This window comes from Pogoniulus pusillus, chromosome 36 (assembly GCF_015220805.1).
Source record: "Pogoniulus pusillus isolate bPogPus1 chromosome 36, bPogPus1.pri, whole genome shotgun sequence".
Lineage (NCBI taxonomy): Eukaryota > Metazoa > Chordata > Aves > Piciformes > Lybiidae > Pogoniulus > Pogoniulus pusillus.
This window is the reverse complement of record NC_087299.1, coordinates 1,899,878-1,918,762: the sequence shown is the minus strand read 5'-3', so window position 1 is coordinate 1,918,762 and position 18,885 is coordinate 1,899,878. Positions and strand designations below refer to the sequence as shown.

The following is an 18,885-nucleotide window of genomic DNA, read 5'->3' as shown; positions in this document are numbered from 1 at the left end:
CACGCAGCCGTCCGACACCCCACTGCCGTCCGACACCCCACTGCCACCCGACACCCCACTGCCACCCGGCACCCCACTGCCGTCCGACACCCCACTGCCACCCGGCACCCCACTGCCGTCCGACACCCCACTGCCACCCGACACCCCACTGCCGCCCCGCACCCCACTGCCGCCCCGCACCCCACTGCCACTCAGCACCCCACTGCCGCCCCGCACCCCACTGCCGCCCGACACCCTACTGCCACCCAGCACCCCACTGCCACCCAGCACCCCACTGCCACTCAGCACCCCACTGCCGTCCGACACCCCACTGCCGCCCAGCACCCACTGCCACTCAGCACCCCACTGCCGCCCGACACCCCACTGCCACCCCGCACCCCGCTGCCGCCCCGCACCCCACTGCCACCCCGCACCCCGCTGCCGCCCCGCACCCCACTGCCGCCCAGCACCCCACTGCCACACAGCACCCCACTGCCACACAGCACCCACTGCCACCCAGCACCCCACTGCCGCCCCGCACCCCACTGCCACACAGCACCTCACTGCCGCCCGACACCCTACTGCCACCCAGCACCCCACTGCCACCCAGCACCCCACTGCCACCTAGCACCCCACTGCCACACAGCACCCCACTGCCACTCAGCACCCCACTGCCACACAGCACCCACTGCCACCCAGCACCCACTGCCACCCAGCACCCCACTGCCACACAGCACCCACTGCCACCCAGCACCCACTGCCACCCAGCACCCCACTGCCACACAGCACCCACTGCCACCCAGCACCCCACTGCCACACAGCACCCACTGCCACCCAGCACCCACTGCCACCCAGCACCCCACTGCCACCCAGCACCCACTGCCACCCAGCACCCCACTGCCACCTAGCACCCCACTGCCACACAGCACCCCACTGCCACCCAGCACCCCACTGCCGCCCCGCACCCCACTGCCACACAGCACCCCACTGCCACCCGACACCCCACTGCCACCCAGCACCCCACTGCTGCCCGACACCCCACTGCCACCCAGCACCCCATTGCCGCCCAACACCCCACTGCCACACAGCACCCCACTGCCACACAGCACCCCACTGCCGCCCAGCACCCCACTGCCACCCAGCACCCCACTGCCACACAGCACCCCACTGCCACACAGCACCCACTGCCGCCTGACACCCCACTGCTGCCCAGCACCCACTGCCGCCTGACACCCCACTGCCGCCCCGCACCCACTGCCGCCCAGCACCCCACTGCTGCCCCGCACCCACTGCCGCCCAGCACCCCACTGCTGCCCCGCACCCACTGCCGCCCAGCACCCCACTGCCGCCCCGCACCCACTGCCGCCTGACACCCCACTGCCGCCCCGCACCCACTGCCGCCCAGCACCCCACTGCTGCCCCGCACCCACTGCCACACAGCACCCACTGCCGCCCCGCACCCCACTGCCACCTAGCACCCCACTGCCGCCCGACACCCCACTGCCACTCAGCACCCACTGCCGCCCCGCACCCCACTGCCGCCCGACACCCCACTGCCACCTAGCACCCCACTGCCACACAGCACCCACTGCCACCCAGCACCCACTGCCACCCAGCACCCCACTGCCGCCCCGCACCCCACTGCCACACAGCACCCCACTGCCACCCAGCACCCCACTGCCACCCGACACCCCACTGCCACACAGCACCCCATTGCCGCCCAGCACCCCACTGCCACACAGCACCCCACTACCACACAGCACCCCACTGCCACACAGCACCCCACTGCCGCCCCGCACCCACTGCCGCCCAGCACCCCACTGCTGCCCCGCACCCCACTGCCACCTAGCACCCCACTGCTGCCCCGCACCCCACTGCCACCTAGCACCCCACTGCCGCCCAGCACCCCACTGCCACTCAGCACCCACTGCCACCCCGCACCCCACTGCCACCCCGCACCCCACTGCCGCCCGACACCCCACTGCCGCCCAGCACCCCACTGCCACCCCGCACCCCACTGCCATCTCAGCTGGGCCGGGGCACTGTGAGGCCTGGCCAACTCACTGCACCTGTGGCCATGGGGAGGGGTCTCAGATCCGCCCCCCTCCCCGGGCCTCCGGGTTACTAAAATGCTTTGAAATTTGCCCTTCCCAGGCAGAAAAGCTCAGGGGGAGGTGGGGGAAGGACCCTGTGTGGTGTCCCTGTTGTGTGTCCATCCCATGTGTGTTGTGGGCTCCCCCCACAATTCCTACTTTTAGAGCTCCCTGGTAACCCCCCAGGACCCAGCTTCACACCACAGCACAGCTGCTTTGGCGATTCCTGGGGGCTGGAATACCACAACAGTCCCCAAACCCTCCCCCAGCCCTGCAATGGCAGCCCCAACACCCCCTGCAAACCCCAACCCCCTCGTGTTGATCCCAAAAGGCAAGGGAGGGTTAACAGGGGCAGTGGTGATGCCAGGGGCTGACTCTTTATTCCTTGTCTAGACTGGGAATATCCCCTGGATTCAGGGATAAATGGAGGGGGTAAATCGTGGCTGATGCCCCAGAAGTGCCTTGCTGCAGGGCTAACGCCACTGGGGCTCACCAGGAGCTGGGGTGCCCATCCTCACCTTCTCTCCTCCTAAATTCCTCCTCCTCTTCTGCTCTCCAGCCTCAACCTCTCCCAGCTCCTGCCTCCAATTCTGGTGCCCCCAGCAGGACACAGCAGATGGAGTGAGGCCAGAGGAGGCCACAGAGGTGATGGCAGGGCTGGAGCAGCTCTGCTGTGAGCACAGGCTGAGGGAGCTGGGGGGGTGCAGCCTGCAGAGGAGAAGGCTCCAGGGGCACCTCAGAGCTGCTGCCAGTGCCTGAAGGGATCCTGCAGGAAGGCTGCAGAGGGACTTGTGCTGAGGGGGTCTGGAGGCAGGGCAAGGGCAATGGTTTGGAGCTGAGGCAGAGCAGGGTTAGAGTGGAGCTGAGGAAGTTCTTCAGAGCTGAGGAAGTTCCTCAGTGGGAGGGTGATGAGAGTCTGGCACAGGTTGCCCTGGAAGGTTGTGGCTGCCTCATCCCTGGAGGTGTTCCAGGCCAGGCTGGATGAGGCTTTGAGCAGCTGAGTCTAATTGAGAGTTGGAGTAGATGAGCTCTGAGGTCCCTTCCAGCCTGATCCATTCTGAGATTCCCTGCCCCAAAGTGAAGCTCCAGCATCACAGAGGGAGCAGGAGGAGGAGGAGTGGGTAGGGCCCGGCAGGGTGGGAACTCCTAGTTGCAAAGCTAAGTTACCAATGAGTATTTATTTGGGGAGGGGCAGGCAGCAGGGGTCTGTACAGATACATTCAGTCATGTTCCTTTCCTCCCAGAAAAGGGCCCTGTGAATCTATTTTACGAGAGAAGGGCTCCCGAGGATTCATCATCATCATCATCATCACCATCATTATTTAAAAGCTGGGGTTGTGCCCCCAAGGGCTTGCTGCAGAGGGCAAGTGGTGACAGGTCCATGCTGGCCTGGGGCACAGTGAGCTGAGAAGATGGGGATGTGTTTGGTGGCAGCTGTGTGACCACATCCCTTAGGCCACCTGAAGCACGCTGGACTCAGTCTCCTCTCTCTCCTCTCCCCCGGCATGTGGGGCCAGCGTCCAAACCTCAAACCGGCGTCAGGAATTCTCCTACAACCCTGCTGGGAGAGCTGAGGCCAACATTTTGTCCCTGCTCCTTCTTCCTTAGCTTCAAATGATCTCACCGCTGGGCTGGGGAGTGGTTTTGTGATGTCTGGAGGCTCCTACAGCATCTCCCGGTGCCGGGCAGCGCCGGTGTCGCCCTCGGTGATGGCAAGAGCAGGGAGCAAACATGCACAGCAGGCACCTCCTCTCCCCCGGCGCCCCTGCCCTGTTCTCCTCAGTCCCGCTCCTCGCTGCGATGGGAGAGGCTCCTCCCCAGCCCGCTCCCACCCTCCCCCTCACTACCAGTGGGGTTTTACTCTGTGAAAGGCAAACTGCTTTGCCCCGTGGCAGCTGGACCAGGAGCTCCTGTCCAAGGCGAGTGGCCGAGCTGAGTCTCGCCTCCAGCGCGGTGAGCATCCGCTTGCTCCCCGTCCCCTGCTGCACGTCCCCAGCCCGGCCCGGGCAGGGCGCAGGGTCCCTGCCTGCAGGCGCCTTCCCGGCGGGGACCACTGGGGAGGGCTTGGGGTGCCGCGGGCAGACGGAGGCCCTGGCCTGCAGCAGTGGCCCCGCGGGCAGGGTCAGCACCAAGGGTCCCGCTCGGCTCGCCCGCGGCAGAGGCTGTCGCTGCGCTGCCAGGCGCTGTCGATGAGGCTCTGGGCATCTTCGCACTTCTTCTTGATGGCAGCGTCCAGAATGGCCTTGTGCAGGAGGTCAACCTGGAACACAGGCCTGGGGCAGTCAGGAGGGGAGCCAACAACAGCTGCTGCTGCCCCTAGCTGTGAAACCACCTCGGAAACAGACAGGAAGGGCACCTGGGCCATAGACGGAACCACAGAGCTTTGGAGGCTGCAAGGGACCTCCAGAGATCATCCAGTCCAACCTCCCTGCCAGGGCAGCATCACCCAGGGCAGCTGGCACAGGAATGCATCCAGGCAGGTTTGGAAAGCCTCCAGAGAAGAGACTCCACAACCTCTCTGGGCAGCCTGCCTCAGGGCTCTGTCACAGAACCATAGAATCACCCAGGCTGGAAGAGAGCTCCAAGCTCAGCCAGCCCAACCTAGCACCCAGCCCTGCCCAACCAACCAGACCATGGCACTCAGTGCCCCAGCCAGCCTTGGCTGCAACACCTCCAGCCACACAGACTCCACCACCCCCCTGGGCAGCCCATTCCAATGCCAATCACTCTCTCTGACAACAACTTCCTCCTAATACCCAGCCTCAACCTGCCCTGCCACAGCTTGAGGCTCTGCCACCCTCACTGTAAAGAAGTTTCTCCTCCTGTTGAGCTGAAACCTTCTCTGTTCCAGTCTGCAGCTGTTGCTCCTTGGCTTACTGCTGCTGACCACCCAACAGAGCTTGGCCCCAGCCCCTTGCCCCCCACCCCTCAGATATTTGTGCAGATGGCTCAGATCTCCTCTCAGCCTTCTCCTCTCCAGACTAACCACCCCCAGGGCTCTCAGGCTCTCTCCACAGGGGACATGCTCAAGTCCCACAGGCATCCTGTGTCTGGATGTGCTCCTGTGTGCCCTGAGCTGGATTGGATGGCCCTGCTCTGGCAGGGGAGTTGGACTCAATGAGCTCTTTGGATCCCTTCTGACTCTGTGATCCTGTGATCCTTGTGGCTCTCTGCTGGACTCTCTCCAGCAGGTCCCTGCCTCTCCTGAACTGGGGAGCCCCAAACTGGACACAGTATTCTAGGTGTGGACTCTCTCCAGCAGGTCCCTGTCTCTCCTGAACTGGGGAGCCCCAAACTGGACACAGTATTCTAGGTGTGGACTCTCTCCAGCAGGTCCCTGTCCCTCAGGGAGTGGGGCAGACCCAGGTTCCTCCCTGCTGCCCTCACCAGTCATGGACTCCAGCTCTGAATCCCACATCCTACAGTCCTAAGCTTTGTGGGAAAGCTGAGTTCACTCTGCAGGGAGAAATTCACCCATGCCTGCCCTGGAGGGGCTGCTCCTTGCTCCTGGCAGGAGGAAGGGTGAGACTCACCTGGTAGATGTTCCTCCAGGCGACGTTCAGCGCCGAGAGGAACCTCTCCAGCTCTGTAGTGCAACTAAAGTAGAGGACCCAGGGGGGCAGGAACTGCTCACTGTCCTGAGCAAACTCCTGAGCACCAAGAGAGAGGCTGCAGTTACCCCTGGGGTCCCTGCCCAGCCCCGGGCTGTCCAAGCCCCCAGCCCCACACCCACCAGGATGCAGTACTCCTTGCCAGCCTCCGTGCAGACGGCGGTGAGGTGGCTGAGCTCCGCCGTGCCCAGCGAGCGGAAGAAGCTGGTCTGGCAGTCCTCGTGGCAGGTGAAGGCCTTCTGGTCCGTCAGCACCAGGCAGCAGGGCACGCAGGGCGTTGGGGCAACACCCTGGGGGATCACCTGCAGAGGGTGGGCAAAAGGGGTGAGAATCTGGCACGCTGGAGCCTCAGCCTCACGAGGAAGCCCTGGGCAGGAAAGTGCCTGCCCCGTCTCTGCCAGACGTCCCCACGCCAGCTCCCAGGGGGGCTGTGGCAGAAGGAAGGGGTCGATAAAGCCATGTGTGGGCAGGGGGAGGTCTGTCCCCAGCTCACCCCTTTGGAGACAGCCTGGCAGAAGTACTGCATCCAGTCGGCCATGTCCTCCTCGTTGTCGGCGCTCAGCTCCAGCGAGGGCCGGTCCGTCAGGATCACCTGGAAGGAGTGGGGCCGGTCGGTGGCGTTGGAGCGCCGGCACCCCCCGCACTGCTCGCCGCTGGGAGAGAGGGGGGAGGATGGAAGTCAGCAGGGAACAGCCTCTGCCTGCCCCCCGTTCCCTCACAAACACTTGCGCCCCATCGGCGACATCCCCTGCAGCTACTCCCAGGATGGACTCCCTCCCTGCACGTGGTGGCAGAGCCAGAGCTGAGCAGGAGGTTGCCCAGTGTGGCTCTTGGAGGGGGTCCCTCACAGGCCCATCCCCATTCCCCAGCAAGGGGTGGCCTTGGCTTCCAAAACCAGGAGGGAACGAGCCCAGCTCCAGCTCCATGCACTGCAGCCAAAGGGGCATCTGTGCCCAGCCAGCAGCAAGCAGGGACTCCTGCAGACCATGATCTGCAGCTCCCTGACCGTGCCCAGCAGCTCCCGGCGCTCAGCTGGCTGCCCGGCCCGGGGGCGGTGTCCTCACCCCATGTTGATGGAGAGCAGGGGGGTGACGTCCGTGCGGTCCGGGTACTGGTACAGGATCCCGTTGCTGCCGTGTGGGGAGATGAGAGAGGTGGCAAGCGGGGTCAGCTGGGCTCCAGCAGCTGCTCACCCCACCCCTGCCCTGCCCCCTGCTGCCCCCTCCTCCACCCATGCAGCCCCACGGGGCAGCGTTCCCGCTGCTGGGTGGCTCTGGTGCCGAGCTGAGCCTGCTCCATCTCCCAGGCAGCTTCCAGGGCAGCAAACTGATCCTCCTCCAACACGCCCTGGCTGACCCCGGTCCCATCTCCCAGCTCTGGTCCCCACCTGAGCACCACGAAGCAGGCCTTCCACTGCTCCTTGCCCAGGTAGGAGGTGCCTGCCTTGTAGTGCAGGATGCCATCCTTGGTGACAGCGTTGGAGCTGTAGCTGCTGCTGTGGGGTCCCAGTGCCTCGTCCATGGGGTCCTCCCAGTGCACCAGGCCGTAGAAACGCACGACCACGTCGCAGGCCTGTGACAGGCAGGGGGAGAGCTCAACAGCAGGGACTCTGCCAAGCCCTCCTGCCACGAACAGTGATGGCCAAGAGAGAATCACAGAATGGTTGGGGTTGGAAGGGAGCTCAAAGCTCAGCCAGTTCCAATCTCCCTGCCATAGGCAGGGACATCTCCCACCGGAACAGGATGCTCAAGGTCTCATCCAGCCTGGTCCTGAACACCTCCAGGGAGGTTGTGGAGCACAGAAGCACCCAATGTGATCTTTGATCACATTGGGTGCTTCTGTGCTCCACAACCTCCCTGGGAAACCTGTGCCTGTGTCTCACCACCCTCACTGCAAACAACTCCTTCCTCACATCCAGTTTCCATCTCCCCTCTGCCACTTCAAACCCATTTCTCTTCCTCCTCCTCCTGGCATCACCAGACCATGTCAATAGTCCCTCCCCAGCCCTCCTGTAGCCCTCTTCAGATCCTGGAAGGCCACTCCAAGGTCTCCTGGAGAGAGAGCCTGTCCTCTCCAAACCCTCACCTCACACCTGGACTCCTGGGCCACAAACTTTGCCAGTGCCAGTTTCTCCATGGTGGCATCGGTGAGGATGCTGGGGTAGGGAGGCTCCCGGCACCCTTTGATCATGGCTGACTTCAAGGAGACCAGGAAGAACCTGGGAGGGAGACAGATCTCTGATGAGGACAGGGCAGACAAACCTCCCTCATGCCAGAAGGGCTTCCCTTCAACGTGGGCCAAAGGGTCTCAAGATCAAGCTGAGGAGCAAAGAGAGGGAGTGCAAAAGCTGAGCTCCAGGAAGGAGCCAGGTGAGACTGGAGGTGGCCTCATCCCAGTGCAGATCCCAGCTCCTACCAAGGTCACCTCTGGAAGCTGACAACATGCTGAGAGACTCAGAGATGTGCCTTGAAGCTCAAGGTCTTGTCCCTGCTCATCCCAAGTGACAGAGGGCATGGAGCCTGCGTGGCACACAGCCCTGAGGGACAGGTTGGTTGCTGTCTGCACCCAGGGGAGGCACTTTGGGCTTCTCCATGCTCAAGGAACTTCCAGCTGCTTCTAGGTTGAGTTGCAAGCCCTTGAGTGGCCTCAGAACAACCCCAAACCCTCCCTGGTTGCAGGACTTTGTTGTGAAGGGCTGGCACTGGAGTCTCTTGCATTGCCCAGCTCAGCTCAGCGAGTCCAAGGTGCTGCCCAGGGGTCCCACAGCCCAGGGGGACAGTGCCAGTCTGAGGTGCTGCCCAGGGGTCCCACAGCCCAGGGGGACAGTGCCAGTCTGAGGTGCTGCCCAGGGGTCCCACAGCCCAGGGGGACAGTGCCAGTCTGAGGTGCTGCCCAGGGGTCCCACAGCCCAGGGGGACAGTGCCAGTCTGAGGTGCTGCCCAGGGGTCCCACAGCCCAGGGGACAGTGCCAGCCTGAGGTGCTGCCCACAGGTCCCACAGCCCAGGGGGACAGTGCCAGTCTGAGGTGCTGCCCAGGGGTCCCATAGCCCAGGGGCACAGTTCCAGTCCGAGGTGCTGCCCAGGGGTCCCACAGCCCAGGGGGACAGTGCCAGTCTGAGGTACTGCTCACAGGCCCCACAGCCCAGGGGGACAGTGCCAGTCTGAGGTACTGCTCACAGGCCCCACAGCCCAGGGGGACAGTGCCAGTCTGAGGTACTGCTCACAGGCCCCACAGCCCAGGGGCACAGTGCCAGTCTGAGGTGCTGCCCAGGGGCACAGTGCCACGGTGCCCTGCTTACTCGGTGAGGGCCACGTCGGCGGTGTCGAGCAGGAACTGCTTCCTCCGGTTGGTGCACACCAGAGTCACTGTCTGCTGATCCAGCCCCACCTGTGCCACACAGGACCGGTTAAGGAAGCCAGATGGGGGACGAGAGGGTGGCAAAGCAGGGCTGAGCCTGGCTTCTGGCCCCAGGGGAGAAGGTCACTGTGCTGCCCATGGGAAGAGGTGAGTGTGCTGGGCACTCGCAGAGGCGGCACTGGGAGGGGACCACCTCTGGGGCCAGAACGCCCCCAGGGGCCAGCGTCCCGCAGACCCACCCGCGCCACGGCGCCGACGCCCCTGCAGGCAGCCCCTGCAGGCAGCCCCTGCAGGCAGCCCCTGCAGGCAGCGAGGGCAGGGCTGACTCACCGAGATGTAGTCCAGCTCGTTGTAGGACACAGCCTCCTCCACCATGTAGGGCTTCTCCGCGGCCCCTGCCACAGACATGGCACCGTCTGATGGGGCACCGGGAGCCCTGCAGTGCCCCAGCAGGGACAGAGCTGCCAACCACAGAGCCACAGGGCACACGCCCAAGGACTACAGACTCACCCAGTCACAGACTGGTTTGGGCTGGAAAGCATCTGCTAAACTCATCCAGTCCAACCCTCTGCACTCAGCAGGGACAGCTGCACCTGGAGCAGGTTGCTCAGAGCCCCAAACAACCTCACCTGCAGTGGTGCCAGGGATGGGGCAGCTCCCACCTCTCTCAGCAACCCGGGCCAGGCTCTCACCACCCTTAGGGTCAAACATTTCTCTCTTCTCTCCAGAGTGAGTCTCCCTCTCTTAGTTCCAAACCATCTCCCCTTGTCCTGTCACAGCAGGCTCTGCTCAAGAAGTCTGTCCCCAGCTTTCTGATCAGCCTCTGACCAGCACTGCAAGGCCACCAGAAGGTCTCCCCAGCACCCTCAAGTCCTTCTCCACAGGGTTGCCCTCCAGCCCTTCATCCCCAGCCTGGATTGAACCTGGGGACTGCTCTGACCCAGGGCAGGACCTTGCACCTCCTAAGACTGTGTCCTAAGGCTGGCACAGTCTTACTTCTCCAGCATGTCCAGGCCCCTCTCAGCTCGGTGTCATCTGCAAACCTGCTGAGGGTGCACCTGACCCCACCCAAGGCTGCTTCTTGTTGGGGGGAAGCCAACCTGAGCTCCCTACTCTGACTGCCACGACTCTGGGAGACACAGGGCAACTGGCAGGAGCTGGCAGGGTGCCCTAATTCACAGGCAAGCCTCCTTCCTTCGGGCAGGCCCAGGGCTGGGGCTACCTTTGCGGATCAGGTAGACGTAGCAGTCGGTCAGCAGGACGTAGATCAGCTGCAGGTTCCCTTCCATGTGTCCTGTGCTCATTCGGATCATCTGTGCAGAGAGAAAGCAGCTCTCAGCCCTGCTGCAGGCACGGAGCTGGTCCTGCAGGGGACACTGCTGGGGACCACCTTACCCTGAACAACTGCTCCTCGTTCTCCCGAAAGACATGGATCATCAGCAGCAGGAGGTGGTTGTTATCCACCCTGGCAAGAGAGACAGACGAGGGTGGACGCTGACATGGGGCTGGGCTGGTCCAAGAAGGGCAATTCCCTTCCCTGCTCCACGTGTCCATGATTTGGGCACCTCTTGGCCTCCCAAACCCTTCTCCTCCTGACCACTTGTGTCTCATCTTCATCCCACCACAGGATGGCCTTGCCCCAGATCCAGAGGACAAAGCACCAGCCTGAGCTCAAGGCTGCCTGGAAGATGCTCTCCCTGCTGAGCAGACCCAGCCTCACCTGAACTCGGAGGGATGGGCGAGCTCCGAGGGGCTGCCCTGCCCTTCCTCCACACCAGAGTCCTCAGCACTGCTCTGGGAAGGGCTGGGCTGCTCCTTCTTCGGCTGGTGGACAACCTGGGGCTCGGTGGTGGCATCCTCCTGGCCAGCCTGGAGTCCATCAGTGGCCCCTCCAGACTCCTCTACTGCCCCACCTGCTTCTCCCTCTCCGCTCGCTGCTTCTTCAGCAGCCTCAGGGCCACCAGGAACATGTGGCGGTTGGCCAGGCCCTGCAGCGTCATGGTGGCCACCACCTGGTGCAGCAGCGTTTGGACTCTCGAGGGTAAAGCGGTAGAAGTCCATGGGGGCTGAAATGCCCTCGCTAAAGTCGCCAGAGGACGGTCGGTGCGGGGTGTCCCCTGGCGAGCCGGTCCGAAAGGGCTGCGGGGGGATGCTGCAGCCGCCGGGCTCCAGCTGCCCGCTGAGCCTCGCCCCCAGCTGGCCGAGCGCCGGCCCCGGGCTCTGCACGGCGCTGTCCTGCCGCTCGGGGATGCGCAGCGCCAGCGGGACCAGCGCACAGCGCTCGCCGGGGCCGGGCTCAGCCGCGGGCGCTCCCGGAGCCTCCTCCCTGTCGCTCAGTCCGTTCACGCCGCTGTCCCCGTCCCTGTCCCCGTCCCTGTCCCCGCCGGCCTGCGGGCCCTCGGCTGCTGCAGGCAGAGAGGTGTTCGGAGGCTCCTCTGCCTTCGCCTTCTTCTTCTTGCCTGTTTTCTTCTTCTTGGCTAACCTGCAGGGTGAGAGCCCAGGGCTGATGTGGCTCAGCTGAGCTGTGCCTGGGCTGCTGCGGGACGGAGAGAGGGCACAGGGGTCCCACCCCAGGTCCCGACCCCTCCCAGCAGCCTTCACCTTCCTTTGCAGTTTTCCTTCTCACAGAGAGATCCTTCCCTCGGGAGCACTGCACTGCTCCCCATGCATCTCCCACCCCCACCCCAGCGACTCGAGGAAATCAGTGGGTGGGGCTGGAAGGGACCTCTGGAGATCATCCACTCCAACCCCCCTGCTAAAGCAAGGCACCCACAGCAGCCAGGGCAGGGTTGGAAGCTCTCCACACAAGGAGACTCCACAACCTCTCTGGACAGCCTGCTCCAGGCCTCCAGCACCCTCACACCAAGGAAGTTTCTCCTCCTGCTCAGGTAGAACCTCCTGGGTTCCACTTTGTGCCCCCTGCCCCTTTTCCTGTCCCTGGGCACCACTGACAGGAGTCTGGCCCCAGCCTCTTGCCCCCCACAGCTGCTTCAGCTCTTGCTGAGCATTGCTCAGCTCCCCTCTGGGCTGCTCTTCTGCAGGCTCTCAGCCCCAGGGCTCTCAGCCTTTGCTCCAGGCCCCTCAGCAGCTCTGCAGCCTCCCCTGGACTCTCTCCAGCAGTTCCCTGCCTGTCTTGAACTGAGGAGCCCAGCACTGAGAGGGGAGACCCTAAACAATTCCGTGATTGAGGTTCCTTTGGCTCCAAAGGGAATCACAAATGGACGTGGAGCTAAAGTCCCGAGGGAGGAACCCCTCTCCTGAGAAGGTGCTGGGAAGTGAGAAGGTCTCCGGAGGGTGTGGGACTGCCACATCCCTGCCTTATCCCTGCCTTCCAGAAGAGGGAGATGGAGGCTGGAGCCTGCTGGCTGTGGAAGTGTCCAGGCCTCCCCTGGCACCCAGACTGCTGCCAGGTCACTCTCACTTGGCAGGCCATGGTGCTGCCCTTGCCGTGCCTGCTGGAGAGCTGGGTGTGACCTAACCCAGCTCCTCTGCTCCTCCTGGAGAAGCAGGCTGTGAGATCAAAGCACTGCACTGCTGGGCTGGTTTGGGGGCCCAGGAGTGAGCAGACAGAGCCTTGAGCTCTTTGTCTGCAGCAAGGGCTCTGAGGAACCCCTGGGGATCTCCTCTGCAAGAGTCAAACACAGGCCAGCAGGTCTTGGAGGCATCTTCCTCAACAGGTTTAGCCACAGCTCATGGACAAACAAGCTGCTGACAAACAGGAGAGGAGATGTGAGCCCCAGAGCCAGGGAGCTGCTGCAAACCTGCCACCAGCTGGAGAAAGCTCCCAACAGGAGCTCATAGCTTCCTCTGAGCTCTCCAACACAGACTGTGCCTGTGGCTCTGCAGGCCCAAGGGACCAGCTCTTTTGACCCCTGCAGAGCAGCACTTGGTTCCTGGAAGGCTGAAAATCCCTTCCTTGTCTTGGTACAAAGGCTACAGCAGAGAATCCTGGAATGGGTTGGGTTGGAAGGGACCCTCAAGATCACCCAGGTCCAGTTCCCCCTGCCATGGGCAGGGACACCTCCAGTAGCTCAGGTTGTTCAAGGCTTCATCCAACCTGACCTTGAACACCTCCAGGCAGGGGCAGCCACAGCCTCCCTGGGCAGCCTGTGCCAGTCTCTCCCCACCCTCACTGCCAGCAATTTCTCCCTCATCTCCACTCTCAGTCTCCCCTCTCCCAGCTCAAAGCCATTGTCCCTCATCTTGTCACTCCCAGCCCTTCTCCAAAGTCCCTCCCCAGCTCTTCTGCAGCCCCTTCAGGCACTGCAAGGCTGCTCTGAGGTCTCCCTGCAGCCTTCTCCAGGCTGGAAGGGGCAGCACTTCATCAACTTTTGGTGCCAGCTGACCCTCAGGACCAGGCACCTCTGTCCCTACCTGATGACCTCCAGCTCCGTGCAGCTCTCTGACTGGTCTGTTCCCTCAGGGGTGGCTTCTGCCTTCTCCTGGGCAGCTGTGTGCACTGGGGTGGTCTCAGAGGAGGAGGGGCCCTCAGCCCTCTCCTCGTTGAAGGGGTTGTGGCGCTGCGTCGGGCTCCTGGCACAGCCCTTGCTGCCGTTGGCCTCCGAGGTGGTGGAGCGTGGGCAGCTGAGGGTGTCTGTGAGGTCTCCATCTGCAGAGAGAAGGAGGGAGGAGTGGGACTGGCATCAGGCCAGGCACTTGGATCACATCACCTCAAGCAAAGCTGGGGGCTGGGGGCACTACGTGGTCACCAGGCTGCTTGTGGTGACACCATGATGGGCACTGGCAGAGTGCTGTGAGACCACCTTAGCTTCAGAGACCACTGTGGGCAGGAAGGGCAGGGAGGCCAGCAGGAGAGCCAGCACCTCTGCAACTTGGACCCATGGCAAGTTAGACAACACTTGGAAATGCCAGCTGGGTCACCCAGGAGCTGGCAGCTGGAGGAAGGAGAAGCAGTGTCCCAGAGGGGCCTTGGGGAGCTCCTAAGCAAGATGACAGCGAGCAAACGAGGCTGCAGCCCTGCACTGCTGCTTCTCCCCCGGGCTCTGCTCTCAGGAAGATGCTTGCTCAGCTGGAGGGGCAGAACTGAGGCCATCTCGTGGAGCAGGGATCCTTAGGGAGCTGGCTGCTTCTCTCTGCTTGCAGGAGGCACAGCCAGGGGGCTGGAAGTGTGGTGGGGACACACAGCATTCAGCACGGACAGCAGGCTGCACAGCCAGGTCACAGCACACCCAGCCTGGCCTGTGTTAGTCTTCAGAAGGAAAAGGAGCAGCAGAGAAGGGCTGCAGGAGTCATGCTCAGAGTTACCCATCCACGAGGCTGCAGTCAGAGGAAGGTTACCCCATGCCCTTTTCTCCTCCAGCACCCACAACCAGCTAGGCAGGGGGACCCCTCCTGAAGGGAAGCACAGCCCCAGCAGACTGGTTTGAGGGAGTAGGGAAATGAAATCTCTTCCTAAAAAGTCGACTCAGGGCAGTTTTGTGTGGGGGCTGCTCTGAAAGCCCTGCTCTGTTCCTGCCCCACGGTGTGGGGTGAGAGCTGCACTGAGGGAGCTCAGCTGGGGAGCTCCTGGATGTCTGCAAGAGAAAACCTTTAAAAGCTATTTCAGCCTTGGGCCTCCAGCCTGCATCAGCAGAAGAGAAGTCACTCCTTTGGCCTAAACCCTGCTAGCTGTGTGGAGACACAACAGTCTGTGACTGAACTGAGGAACAGGCCCTGGGGGTCTGGGGTGAGGAAAAGCTCAACCTGAGCCTGCAGTGTGAGTGCAGCCCAGAGAGCAACCCTGTGCTGGGCTGCAGCCAGAGCAGTGTGGGCACAGGGCAAGGGAGGGGATTCTGCCCCTTGGCTCTGCTCTCCTCACACCCCACCTGCAGTCCTGGGGGCAGTTCTGCAGCCCCCAGCACAAGCAGGACATGGAAGGGTTGGAGCCAGCCCAGAGGAGGCCACCAAGATGCTGAGAGGGCTGCAGCAGCTCTGCTCTGAGCACAGGCTGTGCAGGCTGGAGAAGAGAAGGCTTGGAGGAGAGCTTGGAGTGGCCTTGCAGGATCTGCAGGGGGCTGCAGGAGGGCTGGGGAGGGACTATTGAGAAGGTCTGGGAATGGCAGGAAGAGGAGGAGGAGGAATGGGTTTGAAGTGGCAAAGGGGAGATTGAAAGTGGATGTGAGGAAGAAGTTGTTTGCAGGGAGGGTGGTGAGAGACTGGCACAGGTTTCCCAGGGAGGTTGTGGAGCACAGAAGCACCCAATGTGATCTTTGATCACATTGGGTGCTTCTGTGCTCCACAACCTCCCTGCAGGTGCTCAGGACCAGGCTGGATGAGGCCTTGAGCAACCTGTTCTAGTGGGAGATGTCCCTGCCTATGGCAGGAAGCTCTAACTGGCTGAGCTTTGAGCTCCCTTCCAACCTATCATTCTATGTTAATTTCACCCCAAAATGTGCTCACTGAGAAGGCAGAATGGGCCCAGCTTGCTCTGTGTAGAGGTGGTGAGGGTGCAGCAGTCAGCAGCTGAGCTGGCTGGAGGGGAGGATGAAATCTCTGCTATGTTAAGCTGCTTCCCTGGGTGGTGAGTTTGGAACTGTGGTTTGTACCTCCTGGCAGCACACTGAAGTTTCAGGGATGCCTTAAACCAGCCCTGTGAGCACCTCTGGGTGTGGGGTAAGAAATGAGGTGAGAGGAAGGGTTAGTTAGAGGTCTACAGACATCCACATGGAATTCAGGCAGGACTTCTCCAAACATTCAGGCAGTAGTGGCCAAAGTAATTTGGATCCAAGGCTCCATCCAGCTTTTAGCTGCAAAAGACTATAGTTTGGGTGGATTTCCTCCAAGGGTGATTCACAGAATGGTAGGGGCTGGAAGAGACCTCTTGAGATTGAGCCCAAGCCCCCTGCCAGAGCAGGGTCACCCAGGAACACATCCAGGTTGGCTCTGACTCTCTCCAGAGAAGGAGACTCCACAACCTCTCTGGGCAGCCTGCTCCAACATCCTCACACCAAAGAAATTTCTTCTCATGTTGAGGTGGACCTGCTGGGCTGGTGCCTATTGCCCCTTGTCTTGTTTCCCTCTCAGGCAGCAGAGAGGTTTCTTTCTCCTGTGATGTGCAGAGGACACAGAGGGACTGCAGGAGGAAGAACAAGAACAAGTTCCTCTGAACTGGGCTCTGAGCAGAGGGCCAGACCTTGCTGACAGAATGGCTTCAGAAGTGGCAATGTGAAAACCCCAGAAGTGCAGTGACCCAAACTGAGCACAGCCAAGTGCTGGATGGTAGCCTCCAGAGGTGTTTTGCCAGGCTGGATGGGTGGGCAGAGGCCAATGGGATGAGACTGAACAAGGCCAAGTGCAGGGTTCTGCACTTTGGCCACAGCAACCCCAAGCAGCACTACAGGCTGGGGCCAGAGTGGCTGAGAGCAGCCAGGCAGAGAGGGAGCTGGGGGTGCTGGCAGAGAGGAGCTGCAGAGGAGGCAGCAGTGCCCAGGTGGGCAGCAGAGCCAATGGCATCCTGGGCTGGCTCAGGAGCAGTGTGGGCAGCAGGAGAAGGGAGGTTCTTGTGCCCCTGGGCTCAGCACTGCTCAGGCCACCCCTGGAGTGCTGTGTCCAGTTCTGGGCTCCTCCATTGCAGAGAGATGTTGAGGTGCTGGAAGGTGTTGAGAGAAGGGCAGCAAGGCTGGGGAGGGGCCTGGAGCACAGCCCTGTGAGGAGAGGCTGAGGGAGCTGGGGGGGTGCAGCCTGCAGCAGAGGAGGCTGAGGGCAGAGCTCATTGCTGCCTGCAGCTGCCTGCAGGGAGGCTGTAGCCAGGGGGGGTTGGGCTCTGCTGCCAGGCAGCCAGCACCAGAAGAAGGGGCCCCAGGCTGAAGCTGTGCCAGGGCAGGTCTAGGCTGGATGTTGTTAGGAAGTTGTTGTCAGAGAGAGTGATTGGCATTGGAATGGGCTGCCCAGGGAGGTGGTGGAGTCTGTGTGGCTGGAGGTGTTGCAGCCAAGGCTGGCTGGGGCACTGAGTGCCATGGTCTGGTTGGTTGGGCAGGGCTGGGGATAGGTTGGGCTGGGGGAGCTTGGAGCTCTCTGCCAACCTGCTTCATTCTGTGACTCTATGACACAGCACAGCAGGGTCCAAAGAAAGCAAAACTTCTCTGATTCATTAGCAGAATTCATTGGCATAAGGAAGAAATTCTTCCCCAGCAGGGTGGTGAGCCTCTGGAACAGGTTGCCCAGAGAAGTTGTGGAGGTTCTAAGCCAGGTTAGATGAGGCCTTGAGCAATCTAGGCTCGTGGGAAGTGTCCTTGCCCATGGCTGACCCTGAAGGTCCCTTTCAACCCAACCCATTCTGTGATTCACCGAGGCAATGACTGAGGGGGGATCAGTTTGCCAGCCAGCAGCCTGGGTGCTCTCCTCCAGAGAGCAAATCTAGGAAGTGAAGCCACTGGCACATCACCATCACCCCATTTTGGACAGCCACTGAGCCCTGCTTCGTGGTGGGGGGTGGTGTGGGGGGGTGATTCTGTGCCCTGTTGTACAGGCTGTAAGGGAACTGCACTTGAAGCTCCAGCCTCAAGCGTGGGCCAGACATTTAGAAGCCACGGAGAGGCAGGAAGACATCCCTCTGCTCTGGGATGTAGAGCCAGGAGTTGGGGGAAAGCTTTGCTTGTGGTCCCACTGATGAGACCCACAACCTCCCACCCTGGAGTGTGTGTGTGTGTGGGGGGGAAAATCTTCCCTGCCCCTTTCTGCCCCTGCTGAATTCCATCGGGACGCGGCGGTTTGCTCGGTTAAAGAACTGAACCAGGGAGCATGCAGCAAGCTTCAGGTGGCAGCAATGCAGAGAGGAAACCAAAATGCTGTAAGAGATGAGGGTGTCCCACCTTCCCAGTCTCTGCTGGGCATGGCTTGCATTGCTGGAAAGACATCTCCAAAATCATAATCTACAAAAACGAGGGATAAAACTCAGGGTTAGAAACACAAGATAGGAGGGAGGGAGGGGAGAGGGAGAAGTGTGAAGGGGATTTGGGGAAGGAGAAAAAAAACCAAACCAAACCAACTTTTCCAGCAGTATCTGAAATGCAGGAAAGAAGCTAGGGAATGTGGATAGCAAATGGGAACCAGCTGCACCATCAGCTGAGCCTGCTGGGGGAGCTACAACAGGGCCAGCAAAGGGTGAGGGTCCCACTGTGTGGGCTGCTGGAAAGGCAGAGCTGAAACAAGGCTGGCATGGAGCCAAGCAGGGACCCTCTCCCTGAATGATTTCACTTCTCTGTGCCTCAGTTTCCCCACTCCACACTTAAGCTCCCGTGGGTACTGTGGGGTTTGGCTCACTGATATTTGCAAAGGGCAAAACTTGTCCTCTGATCCCAAAGTCTCCATTCCCAGAGTGCTGAGGTGCTCCTGCTGAAAGGGGCACAGTGGAATCCTAATCCAAGTTCAGTTCCTCCACACCACAGCACTGGTGGCCAAGCAATGGCAGCCCTGCTGGGCTCAGGCATCTCCAGTCCTCCTGGTCCTGGAACAGGAGAAGGCCTTTGCACACCAGCACCATGCCAGAGGGTTGGTGGCCAAGCAATGCCAGCCCTGCTGGGCTCAGGCATCTCCAACCATCTTGGTCCTGGAACAGGAGAAGGCCTTTGCACACCAGCACCAAGCCCCTCTGCATGTGGGGACACTGAGCCAGACCATGGCTGCTCTCTGGACACAGGGAATAGCTTGTGACAATGCCAGAAGCCAAAATCCAGCTCCAAAATCTCCTGGATCTCTGCTCCAAAGCTCTCCTCTCTTGAGCATTAAGCTTCCACCCACCAGAGGGGCTGGAGAGCACAGCCAGACCCAGATGGCACCTCCTGCCCATCAGGAGGCACAGGGAGGAGAAGTGCTGGCACCAAGACGTTCTGCTGAGGCAGGAAAA

The 18,885-nt window shown here is 61.6% G+C and overlaps 1 protein-coding gene across 2 annotated transcripts in view; it reads right to left on the bottom strand.

Moving 5' to 3' along the window:
* Positions 1-3,231: 3,231 nt before the first annotated feature.
* The window catches only part of PLEKHM2 (pleckstrin homology and RUN domain containing M2), a 40,641-nt gene continuing 24,987 nt past the window's right edge, over positions 3,232-18,885 (bottom strand). Inside the window, exons 7-20 of one of the 2 annotated variants that reach the window (XM_064171700.1) lie at positions 17,852-17,911; positions 13,416-13,650; positions 10,762-11,523; positions 10,437-10,506; positions 10,264-10,354; positions 9,372-9,436; positions 8,983-9,071; positions 7,769-7,901; positions 7,071-7,255; positions 6,748-6,813; positions 6,177-6,336; positions 5,806-5,985; positions 5,606-5,722; positions 3,232-4,332 (exon numbers count right to left, since the gene is read on the bottom strand). In XM_064171700.1, coding sequence (XP_064027770.1) covers positions 4,195-4,332; positions 5,606-5,722; positions 5,806-5,985; positions 6,177-6,336; positions 6,748-6,813; positions 7,071-7,255; positions 7,769-7,901; positions 8,983-9,071; positions 9,372-9,436; positions 10,264-10,354; positions 10,437-10,506; positions 10,762-11,523; positions 13,416-13,650; positions 17,852-17,911 — 2,351 coding nt within the window. In that variant the 3' untranslated portion in view covers positions 3,232-4,194. The remainder of the gene's footprint in view (positions 4,333-5,605; positions 5,723-5,805; positions 5,986-6,176; positions 6,337-6,747; positions 6,814-7,070; positions 7,256-7,768; positions 7,902-8,982; positions 9,072-9,371; positions 9,437-10,263; positions 10,355-10,436; positions 10,507-10,761; positions 11,524-13,415; positions 13,651-17,851; positions 17,912-18,885) is intronic. The other variant, XM_064171701.1, reaches the window with a different exon arrangement.